This window comes from Lutra lutra, chromosome 17, assembly GCF_902655055.1.
Source record: "Lutra lutra chromosome 17, mLutLut1.2, whole genome shotgun sequence".
NCBI lineage: Eukaryota > Metazoa > Chordata > Mammalia > Carnivora > Mustelidae > Lutra > Lutra lutra.
This window is the reverse complement of record NC_062294.1, coordinates 54,165,089-54,192,463: the sequence shown is the minus strand read 5'-3', so window position 1 is coordinate 54,192,463 and position 27,375 is coordinate 54,165,089. Positions and strand designations below refer to the sequence as shown.

The window sequence follows — 27,375 nt, the reverse complement described above, 5'->3', positions numbered from 1 at the left end:
CGGTCATAAAAAAGAATGAGGGGCGCCTGGGTGGCTCAGTGGTTAAAGCCTCTGCCTTCAGTTCAGGTCAAGATCTCAGGGTCCTGGGATCGAGCCCCGCATCAGGCTCTCTGCTCAGCGGGGAGCCTGCTTCCCCCTCTCTCCCTCTGCTTGCCTCTCTGCCTACTTGTGATCTTTGTCTGTCAAATAAATAAATAAAGTCTTTTAAAAAATAAAAATAAAAAAATAAAAAAGAATGAGATCTTGCCATTTGCAACAACATGGATGGATCCAGAGGGTATTATGCTAAGTAAAGTGTCAGAGAAGGACAAATACCATATGATTTCACTTATATGTGAAATCTAAAAAATAAAACAAATGAAAAAACAAACAAAAAGTGGAAACAGACCCATAAATACAGAGGACAAACTGATTGTTGCCAGCAGGGAGGGTGTAGGGATGGGCAAAATGGGTGAAGGGGAGTGGGAGGTACAGTCTTACAGTATGGAATGAATAAATCATGGAGATGAAAGGTACAGCATAGGAAATATAGTCATGATATGTAAAAGCGTTGTATGGTGACAGATGGTAGCTAGACCTGTGGTGAGCCTAGCGTAATATATAGAGTTGTTGAATTGCTATGTTTTACACCTAAAACTAATGTAACCTTGTGTGTCAACTATACTTCGATTTAAAAAATAGGAAACAATGAAAAACCATTTAAGCAGAAGGGGAATTTGTCAGATTGTGGTTCAGGAAAAAAAAATTGTCCTAGAATCCTGCAAAGGGATAGATTTAAGAATGTTCCCAATTGAAGGCAGAGACCTTAGAGTGGAGGATGTGGTGAGAGATTAAAGGGAAGTTGTTGAAGAGCTGCTCAGGGCAGGTTTAAGATCCCAGAGAGGAGGTGTGGTCTGGAGAGAGATATCCAGGCTCAGGAGACTGTGCTTGGAGACTGGACAGTCATGAGGGGGAAGGAAGAAGAAGGGCTCTTTATGAATCCCACAGTTTTTGAGTTACTGTTACTATTGCTACATAATAAGCCCCCCTAAAACATAGCGATGTTAAACAACCATTTTATTATGCTCATAGATTATATGGGTTAGGAATTAGAACAAGGCACAGAGGAGATCCTTCTTTCTGCCCCCAAAGACTCAAAGGTTTGGGAATGACCTGAAGGTTGGAGATTGGAGTTGCCTGTAGGCTCCTTCATCCATGTGTGTGGTACCTGGGTGAGAATGACTCCAATGCTGAGGACCTATAGAAGGCCTTTCCAGCATGGTGGTCTCAGGGTAGTCAGATTTTTTGCATGATGGCTGCCTACCTCCAGAACAAGTGTCCCAAGAAAACCAATAGAAGCTTCATGGCCTCTTCTGACCTAGCGTCAGATGTTAGGTAGTGTCATTTCTACAACATTCCATGGTCAAAGTAGTCCCAGTCCCACCCAGATTCAAGAGGGCATGGACCATAACTTTCAGTGGGAGAAATGTCAAAGAATTTTGTGGCAATTTTCTTTAAAATCACCAGGGTAATTTGGTGGATTTGGGGGCCATCACTGAGATAGAATTCCATGAGAAGAAGCTGAGTATATTAGTATGATAGGGCTGCCTTAAAAAAATACCACAGACTGGGGGGATATTCCAGCCTCTGGAACTGCCACAGTTCCAGAGGTTGGAAATCCAAGATCAAGGTGTCAGCAGAGTGGTTTTTCTCTGAGGCCTCTTTCCTTGGCTTGTAGATGAATGGATGTCTTCTGTGTGTGTCTGTATCTTCATCTCCTGTTCTTATAAGGACACCAGTCAGATTGGGTCAGGGCCAAAGACCCTCTCCAAATACAGTCACATTCTGAGATAGTGGGGTTAGGGCATCTCATATGAATTCTGGAGGGACACAGTTCTTCCATCTTCCATCACACAGAGTTGTCAGAGAAGGTAATGAGATCAAATTCTGGAAATGAGCCTGAAGGGACAAATAAACCCAGGATGATGTGCCTGGAATTCAAGACTAAGGTCCGAGCTGGAGGCAGGGATTTGGGGATTATTAATGAGGTGTGGTTGAAGCCTTAACTGTGGATAGGTTCACCCAGAGAGAATGTAAAACATGAGAGGAAGAGATTCTTTTCTGATTACTAGCATATGGTAGTGTGTATTGCACAAGACTCCCTACGAACTAATGATAATTCATGCCAACTAACTAAACCATACTAATCCAGGATAACTCTGCATCAGTTATCTTAGTCCTTTTGCTCAAACATGTCCTCCTTGAGCATTATTATCCTTAATTTACAGATGGGGTGACTGAGGCTCAGCAAAGTTAAGACAGGGGTCAAATCCAGCCCCCATCTATTTTTGACTAGCTCATGAAGCCAAGAATGGTTTTTATATTTTCTAGTGGCTGAAGAAAATAAAAAGAAAAATGTTCTGTGTCAAGTAAAAATTATATACAATTCCAATTTCAGCATTTTTTAATTTAAAGATTTTATTTATTTATTTGACAGACAGAGACCACAAGTAGGCAGAGAGGCAGGCAGAGAGAGAGGAGGAAGCAGGCTCCCCACTGAGCAGAGAGCCCGATGCGGGGCTTGATCCCACGACTCTGGGATCATGACCTGAGCCGAAGGCAGAGGCTTTAACCCACTGAGCCACCCAGGCGCCCCCAATTTCAGCATTCTTAAATAAAGCTTTATTGGCACACAGCCATGCTCATCATTGTCAATGGCTAAATAATTGTGATGGAGACACTATGGTCTGTAAAACATAAAATATTTATTATTGTGGCCCTTTACAGAAAATGTCAGCCAATCCTTGGGTTGGATGGCTTGACCAATTGCAGAACTAGTCAATGGTAAATTTGGGTTTCCAGCCCAGGCAGTCTGGGTTCACCGTCTCAGGCACTGTGATTTACTGAAAGACTTTGCTGGCCATTTCAGATATCAGCTACCACAAGGGTCAGGGATTTTTGCAACATAGGCAGGAACTTGTCCCACCAAGGCCCAAGCTCAATTTCATTTCCCCTTTGGCCTTACACAGGTTAGACAATGGGGACACTCAGGAATCAGAGTCCTGTTGAGAATTTCCTTTTTTTTTTTTTTTTTTCACTTTAGTCACTTTGCCTCTGTCCGGTTTGCAAATCCTGGTATGTTAATCATGGGCCATTTTGTAGCCAAGAACAAAACCGACATATGCTTCAATAAAGAGGGCTTATGGGAAACATGCAGGAGCATCCAAGAAGCCCAGTTTCAAGAAGAACACCGGACTTCCAAAGACCTGGAAATTTGTGTGGGAGTTACTCTCTGTGCGGTCCCACGTCTCTTGTTTTCTCAACACCTGATCCCTTCTCCTCCATGAATAGTAGTGCCCTGTGCCATTCTCTTCACTTTAATTCCCAGTAAGACTGTGATTCCTTTTGACTCTTGGTTACATCCACACTTGTTACCTTCTTTCCCTTGGGAATCTTCTAACATGTGTCTTACATGTATGACTCCAAAATAATTTTTATAAAACAGAAATCTGAACATGCCCTACTTCTGATTAAAAATCTTCAGTGATTTCCAATTTCATCCTCATCCTCCTAGCTTGGGATGCTGTGTGTGAAGTTAAGGAGCTATGACAGCTATTTTGTAGCCATTAGGTGGCAATCTCCAGGAAAAAAGTCACCAAACGGGATGATGAAGTGGAAGGATTAAAATAAATGTGGTTCTTGATGTTATTCAGACAGAACCCAACCTAGTACTGTCCATTTCTGAAATTCTTGTAAAGTAGACCATAAATATGTTGGGTTCAGACATTGTTAGGTATAATTGTAAATTGTAAATGACTCACAGTTGAAAAACCCTGATTTATTCAGGGCCTTGGGAATAATGTTTTTAGGATGACTGTCTTTGCTCTTCTCAGGAGACCAGAACTTAGAATTAATTGTCTGGAGCAAGGACCACAGTCTATGGAAAATCCAGGTGGGAAATGTATCTCTTGGGGCTGGGGACCTCGACAAGGACTCATTAGAATGATGAGGTCAAGAGAGTCTTTGGAGTGAGTGAGAGAGAAACGCAAGATGAAGAAATAAATATAGCGAACGTACCCTATTCCTTCTGGATGTTTTGCTATGAAAGAGAGCCAAGAATTTGTTGGAAACTAAAGAAGGACGTGGAATTAAAGAATGCATTTTTTATAAGATAAGAGGTTCTAAACCCTCTTGAGGTGTTGAAGGGAATGATGGAGTAGAGAGAAAATATCGTTGCTACAGGAGAAATCGGAGAAAAGTGAAGGAGGGAAGTTCTTGAGAAGGTGGGGCCAAGATTCAAAAGACAAGGGTAAGGCTAGATCTCGGGCAGGGGTATTTGCGTGTCGGTCATGGAGGCCAAAGCAGAGAAGAGTGACGCAGGGGCAGATAGGAGGGCTGCATTTGGTGGAGTACAAAGCAGGGCATCAGCTGTGAGTGGGCATGACAGGAAGTTCACAACTTTAAGGAGAAAGCAAAGTAATTATATGGACCATGGGGAAATGAATGTGATAGGGAAGCAGTAGCCTTCCAGAGCAGTGATGCCTGGTCTCCGCATGAAGAGGCCGGTGCTGGATATTCCCTGGGACACATTAACAGGACTCAGCTCTGCCTCCTCAAAACTGCAGCCTTAAACCTTAAGGCAGTCACCTCCCCTCTCCAAGCCACAGTTTCTTCCGTCATTTGGTGATGATGGTCAGCCCATTTGGAGCTTGGCGAGCTCAGAGGCCAGAAGAATGGGGCTGCAGCCCAGTGATGGCACCGTAGATGTGGCTCAATAAATTGGAGCCACTGTGATTTGTACTGGTTGCACGTAATAGGCTTCCTGCCCACCCTCCAACTGTGGTGGAGTAAGAGTTGCAGTTGTGTCCCCTGCTGTCATTGCAGAATCTTCCTTATTCATTGCTTTTCAAATGATTACCTTAAAGATGCTTGAGGACAAACAGTCCTCAGGGTGTCTCTGTGGTTAGTTGTGGGGTGGGAGGAGTCGTGAGGGAGAGGGGAAACATAAGTTACTTCTCAGACTGTAGGACATTGACGTTCCATGGAAACATGAGCCATGTATGTAACTTTAAATGGTCTGGTAGGGGGCTCCTGGGTGGCTCAGTGGGTTAAAGCCTCTGCCTTCAGCTCAGGTCATGATCCCAGGGTCCTGGGATAGAGCCTGGCATAGGGCTCTCTGCTCAGTGGGGAGCCTGCTTCCTCCTCTCTCTCTCTCTCTGTCTCTCTGCCTGCCTCTCTGACTACTTGTGATCTCTGTCAAATAAATAAAATCCTAAAAAAAAAAAAAAGGTCTGGTAGGCACGTTAGAAAAGTAAGAAGAAACAGGTGAGGGGCGCCTGGGTGGCTCAGTCAGTTAAGCATCTGCCTTCTGCTTGGGTTGTGATCTCAGGGTCCTGGGATGGAGCAGAGTCGGGCTCCCTGCTCAGCGGAGAGTCTGCTTCTCCCCCTCCCTCAGCCCCTCCTCCAACTCATACATGCTCGTGCGTGCTCTTTCTCTCTCTCTTTCTCTCAAATAAATAAATAAATAAAATCTTTTTTTAAAAAAAAGAAGAAACAGGTCATGTTAATTTTTTAGAAAATATTTACTTAATCTCCCGTAGCCAAATAATTGTCATTTCAATATGTAGTCAACCTAAAAATTATTAATGAGATATTTCACATTATTTTTAACTTTATAAGTCTTTGAAATCTGTTGGGTGTTTTTATTTGTATGGCCCATCTCAAGTAAGACTAGCCATGTTTCCAGGGCTCAGAATACAGGCGGTGGGGGGGTGGTTGTGAATGGTTACTGCTCTAGACAGCTCAGGTGCAGAGGCAGGATGGTAGAGCAGGAAGAGGAGACCTTGGCTGGAATCTGACAGCCTGAGCTGCCGAGTGACCGTAAACAATTAACTTAAATGCTCTAAGTCTCAGGTTCCTCATCTGCAAAATAACTGTAAAAACCAAACATTATTCAGTACATATGGTGTGTCAAGCTCTGGCTCAGGCTTTATAGTATTAACTGATTTCATTCTGCGACAACCATTTGAGGAAGGCTGCCGCAAAGTTTAGAAGGGACGTAAAGCTCTTGGCAAGAGCCCGGCATGTGTTTTGCACAGCCCGTCTTTGTAAAACTCATCCCCAGCATGTATTTGGAAGGTGATTACTACCGTGCTCTTCTTCATCCCCAAGAGTACTGAGCCCACACAATGGGTGGAGGAGGGCACCCCATCTATCTGGTCAGGAGAACTGTAGAGACCAGAGTCTGACTTCCTCTAGCTCAGAATCCACAACATATAATGCTTGTGACACAGTGTCTGTTATCATTCACTGATGCATTTTGCCAACCTTTGAAAACCAACCAAATATTGTGCCTGACCTCTCACAATGGCAAAGGAAAGGGGAGCTCCCATGCTCCTCAAGAGAGAGGGGGGCAGGATCTGAGGTGGGAAAGTTGGGTCTGGTAACCCTCAGGCAGAGAGTCATGGGAGGAAGAAAGTCTTAGCTCATGTCTGTCTGACTGTGAGTCACTGGAGCTCTCATCAATCAATCGTCAACCAAATGACCATACACCTTTTTTTTTTCTTTGCGTTTTAAAAATTGTGGTAAGATACACATAACATGATATTTACCATTTTAAGTACATAAGTTAGTGGCATAAAGCATATTCATGTTGCACAACCATCACCCCTCCCTAGTTCCAGAACTTTCTCACTACCCCAAACAGAAACGCTATACCCATCCAACAGTAATTCCCCATTCCCCAGCCCCTGGCAGCCTGAATCTGCTTTCTGACTGAATTTGCCGGTTCTGGACATTTCATCTACATGGAATCCTATGATATGTGACCTTTTATGTATGGCTTCTTTCTGTTTTCGAGGTTCATTCATGTTATAGCAAGTGTCAGAGCTTTGTTCCTTTTTATGGCTGAGTAATATTCCACTGTGTGGCCCACACTTTTCCTCTCCATCCATCTGTTAATGGATATTTGGCTTGTTCCCTTGCACTCTCTGGCTCCTGTGAAGAGTGCTACTATGACCATGAGTGCTCGTTTTCTTAAGAGTTCTTGTTTTCTCTGTATACTTTTGCCTAATCTTTTCTACCGGAGGGCAAGGACCTTATCTTCTTGAGTTAAGTGATCTCGCTGGTAGGCGACTTGAATGTTAGTAATTGTGGGAGCGTCTGTGATAGTGTGATTTGTAATAAGAAATATATATATTGGATCTTCACCCCTGTTTCTGGCATAAAGCTCCCAAATCTCTTGGAATGTCCTGTGAGGAGAGTGATGAAGGTGTTCGTTGTTACGTTAATGAGGTAACTTTTGAACCGCATCTAAAGATAGGGGCCAGTCACCAGAGGAGCCAACTTTCGGTACCCGCGTCCCCCTCCCCCCACCCCATTCGCCACCTCCTGGGAGGGGAGAGGGGCTGGAGCTTGAGTTCAGTCACTAATGGCCAAAGATTTAATCAGTCATGGTTATCATAGGAAGCTTCCATTAAAACCCCAAAGGCTAGGTTTTGGAGAGCTTACAGTTTGGGGAATCAGAACACTTCCACATGCTACCAGGCTTAGCCCCAAACTCCATGGGGACAGAAACTCCTTTGACTGGGACGTCACCCTCTGTTTCACTTCATCTGGCTGTTGATTCATATCCTTTAATATCCTTGGTAATAAGCTGGTAATCTAGTGAGTAAACAGGTTTCCTTAGCTCTGTGAACTACTCTAGCAAGCTAATCGAACCCAACAAGGGGGTTGTGGGAACCTGATTTATAGCCTATATGTCAGAAGCAGGTGACAATTTGGATTTGCAACTGGCATCAGAAGTGGCGGGGCAGGGGGCAATCCTGTGGGACTGAGCCCCCAACCTGTGGGATCTAACTCTAACTCAGGGTCGTGTTGGAATTGTGTTAAACTGTAGGACACCCAGCTGGTGTCAAAGAATTGCTTGGTGGTGTGGGGAAAACTCTCACATGTTGAAATGAGGTTCAGAATCAACCACTCCTCGCTTTCCTCTTCCTTGACCCGTTCTTCGTCATGGCAGCCATGCATCCAGCCCCAGTAGATCTCCAGTGGAGGAACTAGATTATAGACTTTTAATCGATATTAAATTAAATCTATAATAATTAAATTAAATCTAATTTAATTATAGACATTTTAATCCATTCAAATCTAAGTAGCTCCATGTGGCTGGAGGCCATAAGCTTGGCTCTGTAGCCAGTATGACTGAGGGTCCCTCTCCCCCTCTCCCCACCACACTGTGAGCTCATCAAGGCTGTTCTGAGTCCCGTTTGCCTCCGTGTTCTGTCCACAGAGCCTGGCATGTACAGCCCCCAGGGAATATGGAGAAATGAGTAACCGCATGCTCTCCTGTTTGCCTCTGTATTCCCAAATTTCTCTCTGCTTTTGACGACTATAATTGTGAGAGAGCCGCTGGTGGTTTCTGATAGCCTTTCAAACCTCAGGGAGACCTGTAGGTTCCCAGCCCAGATCACAGATCAGCCCTCAGGAACAAGGGCCAGCAGACGGCAGGAGCGTGGAGGTAAAGGGCCAAGGTATTTAGGTTCCCAGGAGGCTCTGGCTCAGCCACAAATAAGGCCAACACAGGCATCACATCCTTGACTGTTTGGAAATCAGGAGAGACTCTGGTTCCTATCACTCAAGCAGGCCTGATCCACTTCTGCTTCTGGTCCCTCAGCTCCGCGCCTTTAGAAATCATGGAAGACTGAGCAATTTTGCCTCATCAGAAGATAGATCTGTGAAGGGTAGAGAACAGAGAACCTCAGCTCTAGGGCAACTAAGGGAGCGCTGGGGACCCAGATTCCAGGCACCGAGGACTTCATGGCTTTGAGCCTTCGCCTTCCCACTTGTACAGTGGGTCTGTGAACAAGCCCTCTGTAGAGGATTGTCTGCACAAGGACAAGGGACAGAGAATATTCACAACAAAGTGCTCCTCTGCAGGAATGAGAATGAGCCAGGGTTAGCAACGTGCGCACTGCAGTTGAGTCTCACAGGCATCCTGTTGAGCAAAAGAAGCCAGGAAAACGAGGTACCGGGGTGGCTCCGACTCTTGATTTCAGCTCAGGTGATGGTCTCGGAGTTTTGTGGTCGTGGGATCGAGCCCTGCGTCAGGCTCTGTGCACGCAGCAGGGAGTCTGCTTGAGATTCTCCCTCTCTCCCCCTGCCCCTACTCCCACTCCTGCATATTCATTCTCTCTCTCTCTCTCTCTCTCCTTCACTAACTAAATAAAACCCTGAAGAAGCCACTGCTACCAAGCATAAAAGAGGATGCACGTTCTGAAATTTTAGAACAGGGGTCGATTAGACTGGGTCTGTTAGACTCAGGACAGTGCCTCTCGTGTGTGTGTGTGTGTGTGTGTGTGTGTGTGTGTGTGTGTAGGACATGGTGGGGAAGGACAGGCACGCGGTCAGGGCAAGGGGATGGTGAGAAGTTCTCCTTGATCTTGTAACCATTTGTTGATGGTACATTAATGTAAGTGTAACATTCTGTACATATATTATACTTTGGTAAAAATTTCACAGAAAGAAAGAAAGGGCAGAAAGAAAAAAGGAGGGAAGTAGAGGGAATGGAGGGGTGCAGGGACAGAGAGAAGAGAAAGGGAGCACTTTCCTGGCACAGGAGAGGTAAAGGATGGGTTTCGGAGTTTTCTGCAGCCGCAGAGTGGACGTGGGTGAGTGCACACAGAGCTCCAAGAAGAGAGTGAAAATCACGCCCTACCCTTCCCCACCCCGCCTTACCTTATCCACACAGAAGGGCGGTGGGAGAAGCACCAGCACCGCACGCAGAAACACCTGGGTTCCAGGCACACCTGTCAGTGACCCAAAGCAACTGGATAGGTCCCGAGGCAGAGACCACGACAGACAAACATCCACTCTGGGCGTATTATTTCCATGGGCTACAGATGGCCTCGGGCCCCCAAGTCTCAGAGTAGGCAGGGACCGTGATTCCCGGACTCTGACATGGTGGAGATCCCCAATCTCCAGGAGGGCTCCCCCGCCCCCTCTAGGTCTGTGGGAGCAACACCAGGGATATGTTGATGTGGCTTGTGCCCTCTCACAAAGAGACAGTTGTTAAAATGTCAGGAATTGTAGGAGCCATTATTAGAAATCAGTCATATAAAACTAAGTCACATCTTAAAAAGACAGTAAATTCTTAAAATCCACCACCTCCTAATTTCTTTGCTATATTTGATGAGCAAATCAAGTTCCAACATACATCTTTGTTTCACGTCTTTCATTAACATAAACAAAAATACCACCTGACGTTCTCGTCAGACCCACACTTGTTCGTCAGTGACACAAGCTACGTCTTTGCTGGATTAGATAATTTTCAAACACTCATTTGTAGTCTGATATTGTGATATTACTGTTGGCGACAGAAGTATAAAAATTGGTGCTGGCTTTTGCAAGAAATAGCAAATCTCCTGAAACTATAGTTGTACGGAATTTACAACAAAGTATCGTGGATTGTGTCGTTATTTATCATGTATCATGTATGTATCGTGCTATCTGTGCTTTATAATCAGTAAATCTTTTATGTAAACAGAAGTCTTTATATACGGGAAACCTTTTTTTCTGGAGCTGATTGTTAACATTTAACAGCACTACGATTCAGTACGAGCCCTATTCATATCCCAGCGTTGCCGCTACCTGTGGGACCTTAGACGGGTCACTTACCTTTTTGAACCTCAGCTTTCTCTTCTCTAACACCGGATCTATAGTAACCGTCTGAAGGAGATGTCTGGTTAGAGCTAGTAAATGTGAAGGAGGTGGCCCAGGAGGCATAGGTCATGGCCACCATCAACCCATCAACATTTTGGCTATTTCCACCTGCCGGAAACTGGCCTGCTCTCCCTCTGCTTCCTCCCGTCCTCTGAGATCCAGACCACAGTGACACATCCCTTGCCCTCAGACCCGCTCCCTGGTCCATCCTCAGTCCTTCCCCAGGGCACCTCCCTTTGGCAATCAGCGGATCAGGGGATCATTTTGCAGACTCTGTTTTAAATCCTTCTACCATGGTTTTCAACCCTTACAAGCTAACCACCATCTGGGACATTTGTTCAAGTCATTTCCGGGGCCCTGAGCTCCTTGAGTCAGAATATATGGGAGTGGGACCCAGTGCTGTGTATCTCTAGCCACTGCACGCGAGTGGCTGGGCTGCCCCTTCCTTCCTTGAGCGCCAATTTTGGCATTTGGAAAAGAGAACTCCTCACACGCATCAGAGGCACAAGGGCCAGGATGAGAGCGGGGTCGGAAACCCACAGCCCAGGTGCTGGCAGGAGACAGCACGGACAGGCTGCATACCTTCCTTTCCTCATCTCCCAGCATTGTGGTCGGAGCCCCGGGTGGCTGCGGCACTGACCATGGAGGGGGCTCCCGGCATCTGCCTCTCAGACTTCCTCCATCCAGAGCCCAAAGGGCACCCCTTCGTGACACACCGTCTGTGCTACACACTGTCCACTCCCCAAATTCTGACACACACCTCGAAATAGTCTGCAGTGGGCAGGTCTTTTCACCCTGCTCTGGAGCTGAAGAAGCTGGGTCCCAGGGATCGGCTCTGTGGCCAACACAGTGCTGTCCACGCACAGCAGTGTGGTCACGGGCTCTCCTTGTCTATGGGCGGAAGGGGGCACTCGGCCCAGGTAGGACATGACTTGCCGAAGGCCACCAGCCTTGGAACCCAGGAGGAGCTGACTCCAGGCCATGCACCCCTCCCAGACCCTGCCGGGCTGAGTCCCCAGATCATAGCTGAGGTGGCCAGGGTCCCTTTTGCCGCCTGAATCATTCATGGAGACCCTCCGTGCCGCTAGCTTGGGAATAGTTAACATGTATCTCACATAGCAGTGTGCCAGGGGGACACTCCCTCTCCCTGAATCTGCAAGGCTACCCTGTGAGAGACAACTTGAGATACTCCCATTTCACAGATGAGGAAAGAGAGGCTCAGAGGAAGGAAATGGCTCCTTGGCAAGAACACACAAGTAACCGCCTCCTCCTTGGGGGCCCCAGACTGTCCCTCCAACTCCGCATCCTTGCATCTGCCTTCTGACTCAGACAGTTGTGTTCCTCCCGTGGAAACTCATCAGGGGCTGGCCTGTGTTGGAAGCGGACTCAGGTTCACAGTGGACCGCTTTCGGAAGGAAGTGGTAGAGGCTCAGAGCCAAAGCCATGTGAGCGGGAGTAACTTGGATCTCTTTCTGTTGGAGCTCAGAAGAGAGTCCAGCCCCAGGCCTCCTCTTCAGCACCCCGGAGTGCAGATCCCTCCCTCAGAGCAGGGGTCCAGGCCCCCATCCCATCTTCCCTCAGACCCAGGGTCCAGGACCCCATCCCTTCCTCCCTCAGACCCAGGAGTCCCGGCCACCCTCCTCTCCTTCCTCAGACCCAGGAGTCCAGACCCCAACCCCTCCTCCCTTAGACCCAGGGTCCGGCCCCCAATCCCTCCTCCCTCAGACACAGAGCTCCAGACCCCCAGCCACCTCCTCCATCAGATCCAGGAACCAGGACCCCATCCCCTCCTCTCTCAGACGCAGGAGTGCAGGCCCCCCATCTCTCCTCCCGAAGACCCAGAGATCCAGCCCCCAGCCGTTCCTCCCTCAGTGACCTTTTCTGGTTCTGCTGCCTCCTTGCTGCATCACTCTGGCTAGGAAACTGTTCTTCTCGGGCCTCAGGCTCCCTCTCTGATAAAAGGAGATCCTTCTCTTGTTTTCCTGGGAGAGGACAGAACTCCCAGAAAAAGAAGTCTCCTCTTCTTCCAGGCCCTCTTTGTGGCTCTTTCTGTTTCTGTTTCCTCCAGGGACATGGACAGGAGCAGTGGAGGAAAATAGGATGAGGCATCCCCAGCTGCAGGGACAGGGTTAAGGAAGGACAGGGCCCCCCCGAAGGCCCCACAACTTCCTCCTAGAAGCCGAAGGTGGATATGCAGTCACTGCTGCCTCCCTCTCTCCCTCCCCTCCAGGATTTCTGCAGAATCTTGGAGGCCTGGGTGTTTTCCAGAATGCAGGCTTGTGGGGGAAAGGCCCCCTGGGCTGCCGCTGTCCGGCCTCATCCAAGGCTTCTGAGTTCCTGGAAGTCCACAGGCAGTCTGCTTCCAGATTTGGGTCTTTGCTGACCCTGGGGCGCCTTGCCTAGGGTCCCACCTGCCTGGGAGCTTTGACTGGCCACTCAGGGATCCCCCCGCCCCCCCCGCCAGCTGCTGGGTAGGGGTGGGGGGATCCCAGCACTGGGCTCTCTTCCAGCCACTTTGCCTTCCTCCCTGTTCCTCTCCCCTCCTTCCACCTCCTCTCCCCTCCCTGTTCCTTCTACTTCTCTCCTTTTCCTCCTCTTCTTTGTCTTTCCTCTCTCCACCTTCCTTTCTGTTTTCCATCAGGATCTCACTCATTCATCTGACACATACTTATTGAACACCTACTATGTACCAGGCACAGGTCCAGATCCCAGTGGAGCGGAGTCATGACCAAAACAGGCAAAGCCCACCCTGTATGGATGGAGCTTGCGTTCTAACAAGGGAGATGCACATTACACGAGAAAGGCAATAAACGGGCAACTTACACTTTATGCAGGAAGGTGGAAACTGCTCTGACAAATGGGAAAGAGCTGAGGGAGGTAGAGGGGAACAGGAGTCCTGGTGTGGGGGGGCAGGCTTCCAGATGAGGGTGGTTGGGTAAGCCAGCCTCCCTCTTCCCTTCTTCCTCCTTCATTTCCTTCTTTCATTCCTCCTCTCTCTCCATCCTTCCACCCTCCCTCTCTGTTTCTCTCCCTTCCTTCTCCCTCCCTCCTCTCTCTCTCCCTCTCTACACTCTTCCAAAGTACTTCCTTCCCACCCAGGACACGCTGCAGATTCCCACCCAGACACATTTGCCTGGACTCAAGTATTTAACAAAACACCACAAGTTCCTCGCCTTACTTCTCCGGGGCCCTTGCTCTCCCTCGTTCCGCAGGAGACAATGACTGAGAAGTGTACCTGCCTTGAAATGTGGCAAATGTAGGCAGAAGGAGCTCAGATGAAAGGCAGTGAGCGGCCTCTCAGTCTCCTTGCTCGTCAGGCTTCTCAGGGAGCTCTGCCCAACCTCTCTGCTCTCCCCTCTTCCTCCAGCCCCACGGCTACTGCCTGCGTCCCAGCTCTGACTGGCTCAGAGGAGACCCTGATCTAACCCCACTCACACACCCCTGCCTACCGTAAGTCCCGGTCTTTCCATCCAGTTTGTCCCTCACAGGCACCCAGAGCCGCACCCCCCCCCCAGTCTGCTCCCAGCCCTCCCATAGCTCTCCAGCACCCCACCCCCAGACCAAATCGCAGCCCCTGAATCTGCCAATCAAAACCCTGCATGCAGTGAACCCAGCTATGCACCCACCCCCCACCCCCGTGCTTTGCCCTCTGTGCTCTACAACATCAACCCACCTGTATTTTGCGGACTGACCAGCACATTTCTTGCCTTGCATGCCCTTCCTACTCCACTTTCTGTCCACCAGCCCCACCCCCACCCTTACCTTGGCTAACTCCTCATTAGTCAGGACTTGCCTCTCCTGGACATCACCTCCTCCAGGAAGCCCACCCTGGTTCTCCATCTGGGTTGGTGCATCCTCGCACTGGTCTTTGATCCTCTGTTTATACAGCTGTCTCCTTGACAAGATGGGCATCTCCACAAGGGCAGGGCCCGGGTCTGAGTCATCTTTGTGTGCCTGGCATCAGGCAGCCAAGATCCTGGCCCACCAGCAGTGCAAGAGATATCCCCACAACGCACAAATGTTCTTTTACCCTGCCTTTTCTCCATTCCTGCCTTATTATCTCCCCAATCTTCACTCCTGCCCTGGTTTTCTGGAAACCAAACCCTGCGGTTTTCTGATGATGATGGAAGTCTTGGGAGGGCCATTGTGTACCCAGGGCAGGGAACAGAGATCAGCCTCCACAGGAGCGGTGTGTTTTGGGAGAGATAGCCATTAGTTGGGGGAACAGGGGGTGATCCTGCCAGTACCTCTTGCCTCCTGTGGGAGTGAGTGCCTGTTTTCATCTGTCCTTGTCTTGACTGCTGCCAGCCTTGGTCATCTCTCCCTGCAAGGAATTCTGGGTGACTGGACATGTGAATCTGAGGGAAGAGGGGGCTGGGAGCTTGGACTTCTGGGAGGGAAGAAGGGGCTGGGGGTCTGGACTTCTGGGTCTGAGGGAAAAGGGAGCTGGGGCCAGGATTCCTGGATGCTGGAAGTGGAAACCACTGGGGTTTAAAGTCCTGGTCCCTCCTGCTTCATCCACACTCTGGTTTTAGAAACATCTGGTTTTATACAGCTGCTCCACCCGGGCAGGGTGCGGTGGGGGCTGGGCAACCAAATGCCCGCCTTCTGAGTGGAGCCTGGACTGCCCCCACCCCCACTCTGGGGTAGAGGAATCTCCCTCCCCTCCGGTTCTGGGCTCAGCTCCCACCGGGGGATCCATCATCCTGACACAGCCAGACACCAGGCGGCCAGGCTCCTGGCAACAGAGTCGGAGACGCACCCGCCCTGCTGAGGTGGGCGGGGTGCCTCTCACTTTGGCCCTGAACTGGCCTTCTCCCCGACGGCCAGGCTCAGGCCAGGCCCAACCTAGTGATGGGCCCACACACCCTGACTCCCCGGGGAAACCCAGGCAGTGAGGACTTGGTGTCCTGCAGGGTAAAGCTCCAGGAGAGTCTGGATGAGATGGTGGAGCAGGAGGGAGAAAGGAGGACTTAGAGACAGAAAACACAGTCAGAGAGAAGCAGGGAATGAGGGAAAGAGAAAGAGAGAGATTGAGTCAGAAAAACACATACAGGGGCGCCTGGGTGCCTCAGTGGGTTAAAGCCTCTGCCTTTGGCTCAGGTCATGATTCCAGGGTCCTAGGATCGGAGCCCTGCATCTGGCTCCCTGCTCAGCAGGGAGCCTGCTTCTCCCTCTCTCTCTGCCTGTCTGTCTGCCTACTTGTGATCTCTGTGTGTCAAATAAATAAATAAAAATAATCTTAAAAAAAAAAAAAGACTCTGCCTTCTGCTCAGGTCATGATCTCAGGGTCCTGGGATCGAGCTCCCCTCCCCCAGTGAGGCACTCTGCTCAGCAGGGAGCCTGCTCCCCCCACCCCCGCCCACTTGTGATCTCTGTCAGTCAAATAAATAAATAAAATCATTTTAAAAAAAAGAAAAAAGAAAAACACATACAGATGGAGCCTCAGAAGAAGATACACAGAGACTGAGGGAGACAGAGGCAGAGACAAAGAGAAACAGCCACTGAGAGGAACAGGGACAGAGAAACAAAAACAGGGAGATGGCAAGAAAAGATACAAATATGGATATTCACAGAGAAACACAGAAGACAGACAAACACAAAGAAAATAAAGGCAGAGACACGGGAGAGTGAGAAAGGAAGAGAGAGAGAGACTTACAGAGTAGGAAAGTTGGGGAGACCCAGAGTCAGAAATGAAGAGACAGACAGAAACCCAGAGGGAAGCAGACAGGAATGGACACAGAGAGAAGGAAAGGGAGAGAGAGAGTAAGACAGAGACAGGGAGGCATGGAGAGAAACAGGAACACACCAAGAGAAGGAGACAGAACAACGAGACAGGTGGACAGAGAGGCAGAGCCAGAGTGACAAGGTGACAGAGATCTAGAGAGAGTAGGAGGTGGGAATGTACAGCTACAGACGGAGAAACAGAGGCAGCTATAGAGGGAGAGAGATGGACATCACCAGTTCACGCAAAGAGGAACGGAGAGAAAGAAATACAGAGTTTTTGTAATTTGAAATCTTGGAAAAAGAAGGGTATGGAAGCAATGACATTTATCACTGAGACTCCTGGTCCTGAGCGCCTAGGGGCTTAGAGGTTCCAGGACCCCTCTAAGTGAGGCCACTGACACCTTCACTCTCACTCAGGTTCCCAGGGCTCCCTGGGGGCAGCTGACCCACAACTCTGTGGGTTCACCCTGGAGCCCCTGGGCGACAAATCCCAGTGCCCAGCCCCCTCCCCGGGCCCTGGCACACGCGCACACGCTCGCACGCGCACACATGCAGACCCACAAGCACTCACAGCTCCTTCCAGACAGCGGGCCTCACAGCCAGTGCGCGCGGCCACACCCACAACCACGCACGTGTGCGCACTTTCTCGTCCCCGGGGCTTCGAGGGGAGCGGCTGGGATGCGGGAGGGAGGCCGAGAAATCGGGCAGACGGGAGGAAAGACGGGGGCGGGGGGTAGAAAGCGAGGGAGAGGAGCGCAGAAATGGAGAGAGACAAGAGGGGGGAAGACAGCAGAGAGCAGAGAAGGCGGCCTTGGAGGGCAGGGAAGGACGAGACGGAGGCCCTGGGAAGGGAGGCCGTGGGGCGCGGGGGTGCGGGCAGTGGCGGGAAGCGGGTGGAGCTGCCCGGCTCGTCCGTGACCTCAGAGCCCCTGGCCCAGCTCCTCCCTGACGTCAGCCCTCCTCCGCCCCCGCCCGCGTCGGTCTTCAAATGACCCCGGGGCTCCCCAGCCACAGCGAGACCCGGGAGCGAGCAGGAGAGAAGCGCCCGCGGGACCCGCAGCGATGACACAGGTGCGTGCGGCCCTGCGGGGACTCTGGCGCCTGTGTGACCACGTGGGGGTGGGGGAGGCGCAGCGCGCTCCTGTGCGTGACGGCGACCGTGGGACAGTGACCCCGTCGGAGCGTTCGGGTTCCATCCCCTTGTGAAGGTGGCTATCCCGTCTGTAGTGTGTGAGATGGGACAAGTGGTTGCGAACCCGCTGTGTCTGCGTGCGGGGTGCGGGTGGGCGAGGCAGAGCTATATTTGCTTGACACGTGGGCCGGATTTCTACTTTTTATGTGTTCAATGACTATTAAGTTGAACCAAATGAAATCGCGGCTATCTGGTCACTTTTGCTCTTTCAAAATGGCCATTTCATTGGGCTCAACCTTAACTGTTACTAATCTTCTGAAGCTCTGTCCCTTTGCTCCCACCCGGACACACAGTGCCTGTGTGTTTTGTTGCTCTGTGGGTATCGGTTCCTGGTTTAGCTCCTTCCTGCCCAAAGGCCCCTATTCTCAAGTTCACCTGCGTGGTTGTGGGTGAGGGTCTCAGGATGGCTAAGTTCTAAGAGCAGGTGTCTGGGGTTATTTCTAGAACATGAATGTCTTCCTATGTGGGCACATTCTGTGTGTCTCTTGTCACGTGTGAATATATGTGAGGGACTGTGTGTCCACAGCAGATACAGGTGTGTTTCTGAGTGTTGGCATTAGAGCCCTCCAGTGGACACAGATCTCAGCCATCCCCAGCACAAACTGGGCCACACGGAGAAAGTCAGACGGGACCAGGTTTGGAGCAAAAGGACAGAGAAGGAGAATTCCAGAAGTACTAATAATGTAATTATTAATACTGAATGATTACTAGGCTAAAAGCTCTACCTATAGAAGCTAAAAGCCATGTCCTATAGAAACAGCACGTGAGCCACATACATGATTTGAAATTTTTTAGTAGCCGCATTTTTAAAAGTAAAAAGAAAAAGGTGAACTTAATTTCAATAATATATTTTATATAACCCGATGTATCAGGGGCCATCAGACATTTTCTGTATAAAGCTAGACGGTCAATATTCGAGGTTTTTACGTGTCATATGATCTCCACTGCAACTACTCAACTTTGGTGTAGGGTAAATCAGCCATAGACAATATGTAAACAGAGGAGCGTGGCACACAGCCACGCTTGATTTAAAGATGCTGAAATTTGAATTTTGTGTAATTTTCACATGCCACAAAATACTATTCTTTTGACTTTTTTCACCCATTTAAAAGTGTAAACACTAGGGATGTCCAACTGGATCAGTTGGTAGAGGATATGATTTTTTTTTCTAAGATTTAAAAAAATTTATTTGACACAGAGAGAGAGAGTACAAGCAGGGGGAGCAGCAGGCAGAGGGAGAGGGAGAAGCAGACTCCCTGCTGAACAGGGAGCCCCATGTGGGGCTCAATTGGAATTGAGACCTGAGCCAAAGGCGGATGCTTAACCAGCTGAACCACCCAGGTGTTCCTGAGCATGTGTTTCTTGGTCTCAGGGTTGTAAGTTCAAGCCCCACACTGAGTGTAGAGGTTACTTTAAAAATAAAATCTTGGGGCACCTGGGTGGCTCAGTGGGTTAAGCCTCTGCCTTTGGCTCAGGTCATGATCTCATCAGGCTCTCTGCTTAGCAGAGAGCCTGCTTCCCCCTCTCCCTCTGCCTGCCTCTCTGCCTACTTGTGATCTCTCTCTCTGTCAAATAAATAAAATCTTAAAAAACAACAACAACACCTAAAAACTAGTCTTAGCTTGCAGGGTTGTAGTGAAGAGGGTAGCAGGCATTTGGCCTGAGGGCTGTAGGGTGCCAAACCCTGCTACCTCTCAGAAATAGGATTTCATGAATAGACACATCAGACTGTATTTGCTATAACATAACATAAAACTTCATAGCAAGATTTAAAAAGCTATCATTTCAGCATGTAACCAATGCAAAAATATTAGCGAGACATTTTCCTCTCTTTTTTTCAAATGAAGGCTTCAGAATCCAGATGTGTGCACATTTTTGTGCTACTTTATAATTTTTTAAAAGATTTTATTTATTTATTTGACAGAGAGAGATCACAAGTAGGCAGAGAGGCAGGCAGTGTGGGGGGGAAGCAGGCTCCCCGCTGAAGAGAGAGCCCGATGCAGGGCTTGATCCCAGGACCCTGAGATCATGACCTGAGCTTAAAGGCAGAGGTTTTAACCCACTGAGCCACCCAGGCGCCCCAGATACTGTATTTTCATTGGAGACACTTGATTTGCATTTAGAGTTCATAAAATTTACTGATAAAAAAGAAGCTTCCTACACCCTACTTGTTTCAAACATACTTAAAAGCTTTCCAATAATCGAATCAACTAATTTAACTTAAATAAAATTAAAAATTCAGTTCCTCGGTCATACTGGCTGCTTTTCAAGGACTCAATAGCCACATGTGGCTGGTGACGCCTGTACTGGACGGCACGAATCTGTACCCTCATGACTCATGTAACTCATAAAAAAGCCCATGAGATGGGCGCTGGTGACACAGGATTTTAGAGGACGATGGAGCCAAGCTGCCTGAATGGCCTTGGGCAAGAGCATCACCGCCCTGTGCTTCAGTTTCCTTATACGTAACAGGAGCGTGTAACAGTAACGACCACACTTGGAGCAGTACTCGGCGTGTAGAATGGGGCTAAATCCCCATTTTACGAGACAAGAAAATGGAGGCAACCCCTCTCTCTGATTCTGAACTCTTCCCGAAACAGGTACTGGGCACTTGGCCCTGTTGGAAACCTGAGCAGTGAAGGAGAATGTGGTCATGCCTTTGGGAAGTCAGAGAAAATACTCTTCCACCTGTGAGCTTCATGACCTTGAGCAAGCCACTTTTTCTGGCTAATCAGTCCCCAGTTTTACTATGTATATGGTGGCGGTAAACATTATCTGCTGTTTCCCCCCCTCCCCACCCCACCCCTGCCCAGCTCTCCTGAGGAATAAAGCCAGTATATAAGCTGGTGGTTCAATGATCAGATTCTTGGGTTCAAATCCTGGCTTCTCGGTGATCCAGGTGTGACCTTGGGTAGGCTGCTCCACCTCTCTCTGACTCAGTTGCCTCGTTTGTAAAATGGGGATGACAGTACCTACCTCATAGGGCTGTCCTGAGGATTAAAATAACTTGGTTTCTATAAAAACTTATGGCAGCATCTGGTACCTACCATATTGCATTATTTTTAAGACGATGATGATGATCTCAACACTAAGGAACCTTTCATTGTGAGATGAGTGACTATTTTATGTGTCACTAAGAAGCGGGAGAGGAGGAGAGCCTCTGTTAATGAAACTGTGACATTCCGTTGAGTGTAATCCTCACGGATTTTTAACACGGAGCTGTTTAAAATGTGTGTGTGTGTGGGTGGGGGTGTATTAGAATCAATATAATCAGGCATTGAGCTTTGCTCAGTGTTTGCCACAATTCTTTTCATTAGTGAAAATAACTTTGCAGTACTCGGAGATCTTCTTTACAAAAAGGGGATGTTGTGTTGGTTTTGGGGAAAAAACCGTAGGTTTTTCCTTCCCTTTCCAAGAGGATTTCAGGACTCTTTCCCCTTGCTATCCCCTCTCTCTGCTCCCAGCAGGACGTGCCCAAGCCCAACCGGGCCGCCCGCCACTGCTCAGGCCTGGCCCGGCGGGTGCTGACTATCACCTTCGCGCTGCTCATCTTGGGCCTCATGACCTGGGCCTACGCCGCCGGGGTGCCGCTGGCCTCCGATCGCTACGGCCTCCTGGCCTTCGGTCTCTACGGGGCCTTCCTCTCCGCGCACCTGGTGGCGCAGAGCCTCTTCGCGTACCTGGAGCACCGGCGGGTGGCGGCGGCGGCGCGGCGGGCGGCGGCGCGGGGGCCCCTGGACGCGGCGGCGGCGCGCAGCGTGGCGCTGACCATCTCGGCGTATCAGGAGGACCCGGTGTACCTGCGCCAGTGCCTGGCGTCCGCGCGCGCCCTGCAGTACCCCCGCGCGCGGCTGCGCGTCCTCATGGTGGTGGACGGCAACCGCGCCGAGGATCTCTACATGGTGGACATGTTCCGCGAGGTCTTCGCCGACGAGGACCCCGCCACTTACGTGTGGGACGGCAACTACCACCAGCCCTGGGAACCCGCGGCGGCGGGCGCTGCGGGCGCGGGCGCCTACCGGGAGGTGGAGGCGGAGGATCCGGGGCGGCTGGCGGTGGAGGCGCTGGTGAGGACGCACAGGTGCGTGTGCGTGGCGCAGCGCTGGGGCGGCAAGCGCGAGGTCATGTACACGGCCTTCAAGGCGCTCGGCGACTCCGTGGACTACGTGCAGGTGAGTGACAGGTGCCTGCGCCCCACCGTGGCCCAGACGCTCGGAATCCGTCTTCTCTAGGAGTCTTCCTTCGGGGCAGAGATTGGCATGGACCTGTTTCTAACTCCCTTTGTTTATCCAGCCGTTCGGTGTAGGGATCCTTTCGGTCACTGGTCGCACATTCCTTCGTAGATTCCTCTGTCCCTCCATCCAGTAAGGAGACGTTTGCTTCATTCGTGTAGCGAGTCACCAATTCCTCTCTTTCTTCATTCATTCATTCTCTTCCTTTTACTCCTACTCAGTTTTTAAAAATTGTAGTTGTCTTCACTCCTCCCTTCTTACATCCATGTCTCCAATATGGAAGCCATTCGTTTATTTTATTCACTCATTTACCTGCTGGATGCAGACTCTTTCCTTCCCTCGTTCACCCATGCATCTATCCAGTCATCCGCTCGATCTAAAGATTTATTCATTTATCCATCCAAGGTAGAAATCATTCATTGCTTTATTTATTCACCCCTTCAGTGTGGAGGTTTCTTCCTGTCTTCATCCACTGTAGAAATTCATTCAGTAAAGCACTGCATTAATTTTCAACTACTGCCTAACAGAGGACCACAAATTTGGCAGCTTGAAACAAAACACTTATTATCTCCTAGTTTCCAGGAATCTGGAGTCTGGGCAAAGCTTCACTGGTTCCTCTGTTCGGGTACCATCAGGCTCGGATCATGATGTCAGCTGGAGCTGGGTCTTATCTCAGGCTCAGGGGCCTCTTCCAAGCTCATTGTTAGTGGGCAGAATTCATTTTCTTGCAGCCATAAAACAGCTCCTTCCAGACCAGCAAGAGAAAGTCTCTGACTTCTAGACCTTCTTTCAAAGGGCTCACCTGATTAGGTCAGACGCACCCAGGAACTCTCAATAGATTAGGCAACTTCATCGCATTGCAAAACTCCTTTACTATTTGTATATAAGGCCATATAATCATGGGGGTTATGTGCCATCACTTTTGCCATATCTATGGGTTAGAAGCAAGTCACAGGTCGCACCGACATGCCAGAGGAGGGTGTGATACAAGCGTACGGGTCTTAGGGAGGTCCTCTTGAAGTGTGATTAGACATTGAAGATGACTACGAAATTTAAATTATGTTCGGATTGGGTGCAGATTGTCCCAGCAGTTCCCCACTCTTTGGTCCTCTCTCCTCAAGCACCAACCCTGGGAAGGGATTTGGCCTGATCCTGGCCCCTTCCACCCCACAGGTCTGTGACTCGGACACAAGGCTGGACCCCATGGCACTGCTGGAGCTGGTGCGGGTGCTGGATGAAGACCCCCGGGTAGGGGCTGTTGGGGGGGACGTGCGGATCCTTAACCCCCTGGACTCCTGGGTCAGCTTCCTAAGCAGCCTCCGGTACTGGGTGGCCTTCAACGTGGAGCGGGCTTGTCAGAGCTACTTCCATTGTGTGTCCTGCATCAGCGGTCCCCTAGGTGAGCAGGGGTGGGGCTTGGGAGGGCCATGGATAGAGCGGAGGGGACGAGAGGGAGCCAGAACGGCCTGAGGATGTGATTGAGATTGGGGACAAATATGGGGCTGCCACAAGGCTTTGGGATAGGGATAAGACTGGAAGTTGGAGATGGGATGGTGTTTTGTGGGGTCGGAGAAAGGGTGTGGATAGAGATAGGGAATGGAGAAAGGTTTGGGGGAGTGATGGGATTGAATTAGAGTCAAGGACAGGGTTGGGGCCAAGTTTGGGGTTGGTGAAGGGTTTTTGGATAGGGGTGGGTAGCGGCTCGGGCTGAGAATGGATATGGGGTTGAGGATGGAGTTGGGGTGGTTTTGCTGTCAAAGTGGGTGTGGGTGTAGGTCAGGGACAGGATTGGGGCACATTTGGGATGGCTATGGAGTTGAAGAAGGATTGGTGTTGAGCAGGGAATTGGGGCTGGCGTTGTTGCTGGGGCCAGGGCTGAGGACAGGATTGAGATGGTTGAGGATGGGGGCGGAATTGGAGGTGAGTTGGACAGGAGATAGGACTAGGGACAGTACTGGTGACAGCAGAGGCTGACGCTCCTACACTCCCCGCCCCCACCTAGGCCTATACAGGAACAACCTCCTGCAGCAGTTCCTTGAGGCCTGGTACAACCAGAAATTCCTGGGCACCCACTGCACCTTCGGGGACGACCGGCACCTCACCAACCGCATGCTCAGCATGGGCTATGCCACCAAGTAAGCCAGGGGCTCAGGTAGCGGGGGTGTGTGGAGGCCATTGACTCTGTGCGTGTGTCAGGAATTCTCCAAACCCAAAGTATCTTGCGGGACAGTGGGCTCTCCCAAGTGAGACAGGAAGGGAGGTTGGAAGATACCGGAAGGGGCAGGGATGCCATTACATTGATCGTGTGGCCCAGCAAGGCAAGGAGGGGGTGGGGGAATTGCACCTAGAAGACAGGACTCGAGATGGGGCAGGATGGCTCTATCCCAGCAGCGCCAATCACTCTAAGTGTGGTGGGAAGGGAAAGGGTGTGGGATCTAGCAAGAGTGTGAGTGAGAAGAATCAGGAAGAGCTGAAATTCAGTGAGACTTGGGGAGTATGGGTTCGACCACGAGTTCGGGGGAAGGAGATTTCTACAAAGCTAGACCCCATGAAAGGGCCAGAGAGAACTTGGGGGTACACCAAGGGAACCCATGCATTCATTCACAAGGCAGGCATTCATTACAATGTGTTTTTGTTTATTTAAGTAATCTCTACGTCCAATGTGGGGCTTGAACTTAGGACCCCAAGATCAAGAACAGCACTCTCTTCCCACGGAGCCAGCCAGGCGCCCCTCATGTTTTAAGCTCCGAGGAGGCAGCAGCTGACAGGAGACAGGAACTCATGCTTACGCCTACTGGGGAGACAGTGACTAAGCAGAACCTGTAGCAGGCTGGCTAACGGGGCTGGATAACCGATGTGCCGGGAAAAGGGCTTAGAGAGTCTGGGAGCAGGGGATGAAATGTTAACCAGGATGCCCTAGGAAGAGAAGGGATGGAGGCTGGAAAGGGTGCGGCTGGAGCCCTAGCAAGGGGGAGAGCCTCAGGGGAGGAGGACAGAGTGGTAATGGGGTGTACTCAAGAGAGGCTTATGGGCCACCCAAGAACTCTGAACGAAGATGAGGGAGCCATGGGAGGGCTCTGGGCAGAGGGGTGACATGTTGTTTTAACAGGATCCCTCTAGCTGTTTTGAGTACAGACTGCAGGAAACAAGGACAGGGGACGGAGGCTACTGAGGACGCCAGACAGCACAGGGGAAGGAGACGCGACGGTTGTCAAGTAATACCCATGGGGACAGAGTAGTTTGACACCTTCTACCAAACTTGACTGTCCGTGGCCACCTGATGACGGTCCATAAACGGGATCTTAGCCTTGGGCGGGCTTAGCTGCCAATCGGGTGGGGCTTGACCAGGGTGTCCGCTGTGGCCACGGGAAGGGCTTGATGGGTCCCTTGAGCCCCAACACACGGCCGCCTCCGGAGAGGAACATCGCCTGGCTTGTCCGCCGCCAGGGCCCTGCCAATAACAGTGAGCACTGGAGTCTTCGTAATCAGTTAGTGATAGCATTAGTAATAGGTCAGTAACTGTAATGACATTAGTAACTGTCGTCGTGGTATTAGTCATCAGGCAAACAGTAGTAGTTGCTAATACTTATTGAGCAAGTACAACGGACTTGCCCTTGGCGTGTAATCCTGATCTGGGGCTCACCGTAGCCCTATTAGGTAGGAATCCTTGTCCGTCCCATTTGACTTCTGAGCAGAACAGGAGGCCCAGGGAGGTCAAGAAAGCTTGCAACCCTGGGGCAGTTGGGCTGGCGCTGACCCCGGGGCTGGCCTCAGGGAGGGTGGCGCAGATGGCCTGACCCGTCCCCTCTCACGCAGGTACACCTCCCGCTCCCGCTGCTACTCTGAGACCCCCTCGTCCTTCCTGCGCTGGCTGAGCCAGCAGACACGCTGGTCCAAGTCCTACTTCCGAGAGTGGCTCTACAACGCGCTCTGGTGGCACCGGCACCACGCGTGGATGACCTACGAGGCGGTGGTCTCGGGCCTCTTCCCCTTCTTCGTGGCAGCCACCGTGCTGCGGCTCTTCTACGCGGGCCGCCCGTGGGCGCTGCTGTGGGTGCTGCTGTGCGTGCAGGGCGTGGCGCTGGCCAAGGCGGCCTTCGCGGCCTGGCTGCGGGGCTGCCCGCGCATGGTGCTGCTCTCGCTCTACGCGCCGCTCTACATGGGCGGCCTCCTGCCCGCCAAGTTCCTGGCGCTGGCCACCATGAACCAGAGCGGCTGGGGCACCTCCGGCCGGCGCAAGCTGGCCGCCAACTACGTGCCCCTGCTGCCGCTGGCCCTCTGGGCCCTGCTGCTGCTCGGGGGCCTGGTCCGCAGCGTGGTGCACGAGGCCCGGGCCGACTGGAGCGGCCCTTCCCGCGCCGCCGAGGCGCACCACCTGGCAGCAGGGGCCGGCGCCTACGTGGGGTACTGGGCCGTCATGCTGACGCTCTACTGGGTGGGCGTGCGGAGGCTGTGCCGGCGGCGGTCGGGGGGCTACCGGATCCAGGTGTGAGTCCAGGTGTGCGGGCTGCTCGCCCGAGGGACTTCAGGGGAAGCGAGAGGACACCAGCAGGGGCCCTGGGGAGCCACGGACTTGCTGGGTGATTCTCTGGGCCTCGGTTTCCCTCCTCTGTGAAGCGAGGGGGTCGACCCAAGATCCTTCAGCCTGGACTATTTTGGGGCTGGGACTTCAGGGTCTCTGGGGAGGGGTATTTATTGATCAGGGCGTGGATTTTTAGGAGTGGGAGGACAAGGGTCCCCACATGCTGTCCTGGGGCCTCCTTCCTCCCTGTTATTTAATATCCATTTGTACTGTGTGATTAGGATGTAATAAAGAATTTTATTTATTTTCTTCTGGGTCTCCACCCCCCTTTTTTTTGAGAACTGAAGGGCTACAGGGTTGAAGGCTGGGGACTCGTGGCTCTGGCTTGGGGGCAAGCTGTCTGAATGGAGAGAGGCTCCTTCTTCAGGAAACAGGGCTAATAATCCCATGGGTCAGAGTTGTGAGGGCGAAATTTTTCAACTTTTCATCACAGGTACTTATGGAGTGCCTGCTAGGCAGGAACACGGTTAGGTGACACGGAGGACATTTTCCTGGTCTGTCCACTTGGCTACTCTCTAAGAAAGGTTAAGTCATATGTTGTCTCCTCAAACCCCTAGCACCTCAACCTTAGCTTGCTTCCCATCTCACTGATCTTCCCAGTGATCTGCGTCTGTGCCCACACAGGCCACCTATCCCCGCTCTTGAGGGCCAGCTGTCTGCTTCAATGCCAACCACTTCCACCGGGGCACTGGACCTCATGCTCTCGGGTCCACTCAAAGATCTCACGCCTTCCGTTCTTCCCATGTCATCAGTTCTTCCCTCCCCATGAGTCTTTCCCATCAGCATTGTGTGTCACAGCAATGTGCTGTCACTCTGATTTTTAAATACATTTTAAACATATGTTTGTTTATTTATTTGGTAGGGTGAGCGGTGAGGGAGCACAAGCATTGGGAGTGGCAGAGGGGGAAGCAGGCTCCCCGCTGATCAGGGAGCCCATTGCGGGA

General features: G+C 50.8%; 2 protein-coding genes across 3 annotated transcripts in view; one reads left to right on the top strand and one right to left on the bottom strand.

The window, feature by feature from the left end:
- Window positions 1–14,480, bottom strand: part of FPR2 (formyl peptide receptor 2) — a 33,088-nt gene extending 18,608 nt beyond the window's left edge. The window contains 2 exon segments of the mRNA XM_047710519.1: window positions 9,715–9,785; window positions 14,461–14,480. The gene's annotated coding sequence lies outside the window, so the exon portion shown is untranslated.
- A 2,901-nt stretch (window positions 14,481–17,381) lies between these two features.
- Window positions 17,382–26,679, top strand: HAS1 (hyaluronan synthase 1). Of its 2 annotated transcripts, none has more exons than XM_047710481.1 (5): window positions 17,382–17,496; window positions 21,085–21,789; window positions 23,023–23,248; window positions 23,852–23,984; window positions 25,666–26,679. In XM_047710481.1, the coding sequence occupies exons 1-5, from the start codon at window positions 17,488–17,490 to the stop codon at window positions 26,339–26,341; spliced, it is 1,749 nt and encodes a 582-aa protein (XP_047566437.1). In that variant the 5' UTR covers window positions 17,382–17,487; the 3' UTR covers window positions 26,342–26,679. The 2 variants fall into 2 exon arrangements, with proteins under 2 accessions (XP_047566437.1, XP_047566436.1); XM_047710480.1 differs by having other exon boundaries at window positions 17,387–17,496; window positions 21,082–21,789.
- The last annotated feature ends 696 nt before the right edge of the window (window positions 26,680–27,375 follow it).

Coding starts and splice junctions, on each gene's coding strand:
- HAS1 (XM_047710480.1), top strand. Junction 21,790..23,022: donor ACTCCGTGGACTACGTGCAG/GTGAGTGACAGG, acceptor TCCACCCCACAG/GTCTGTGACTCGGACACAAG. Junction 23,985..25,665: donor AGCATGGGCTATGCCACCAA/GTAAGCCAGGGG, acceptor CCTCTCACGCAG/GTACACCTCCCGCTCCCGCT.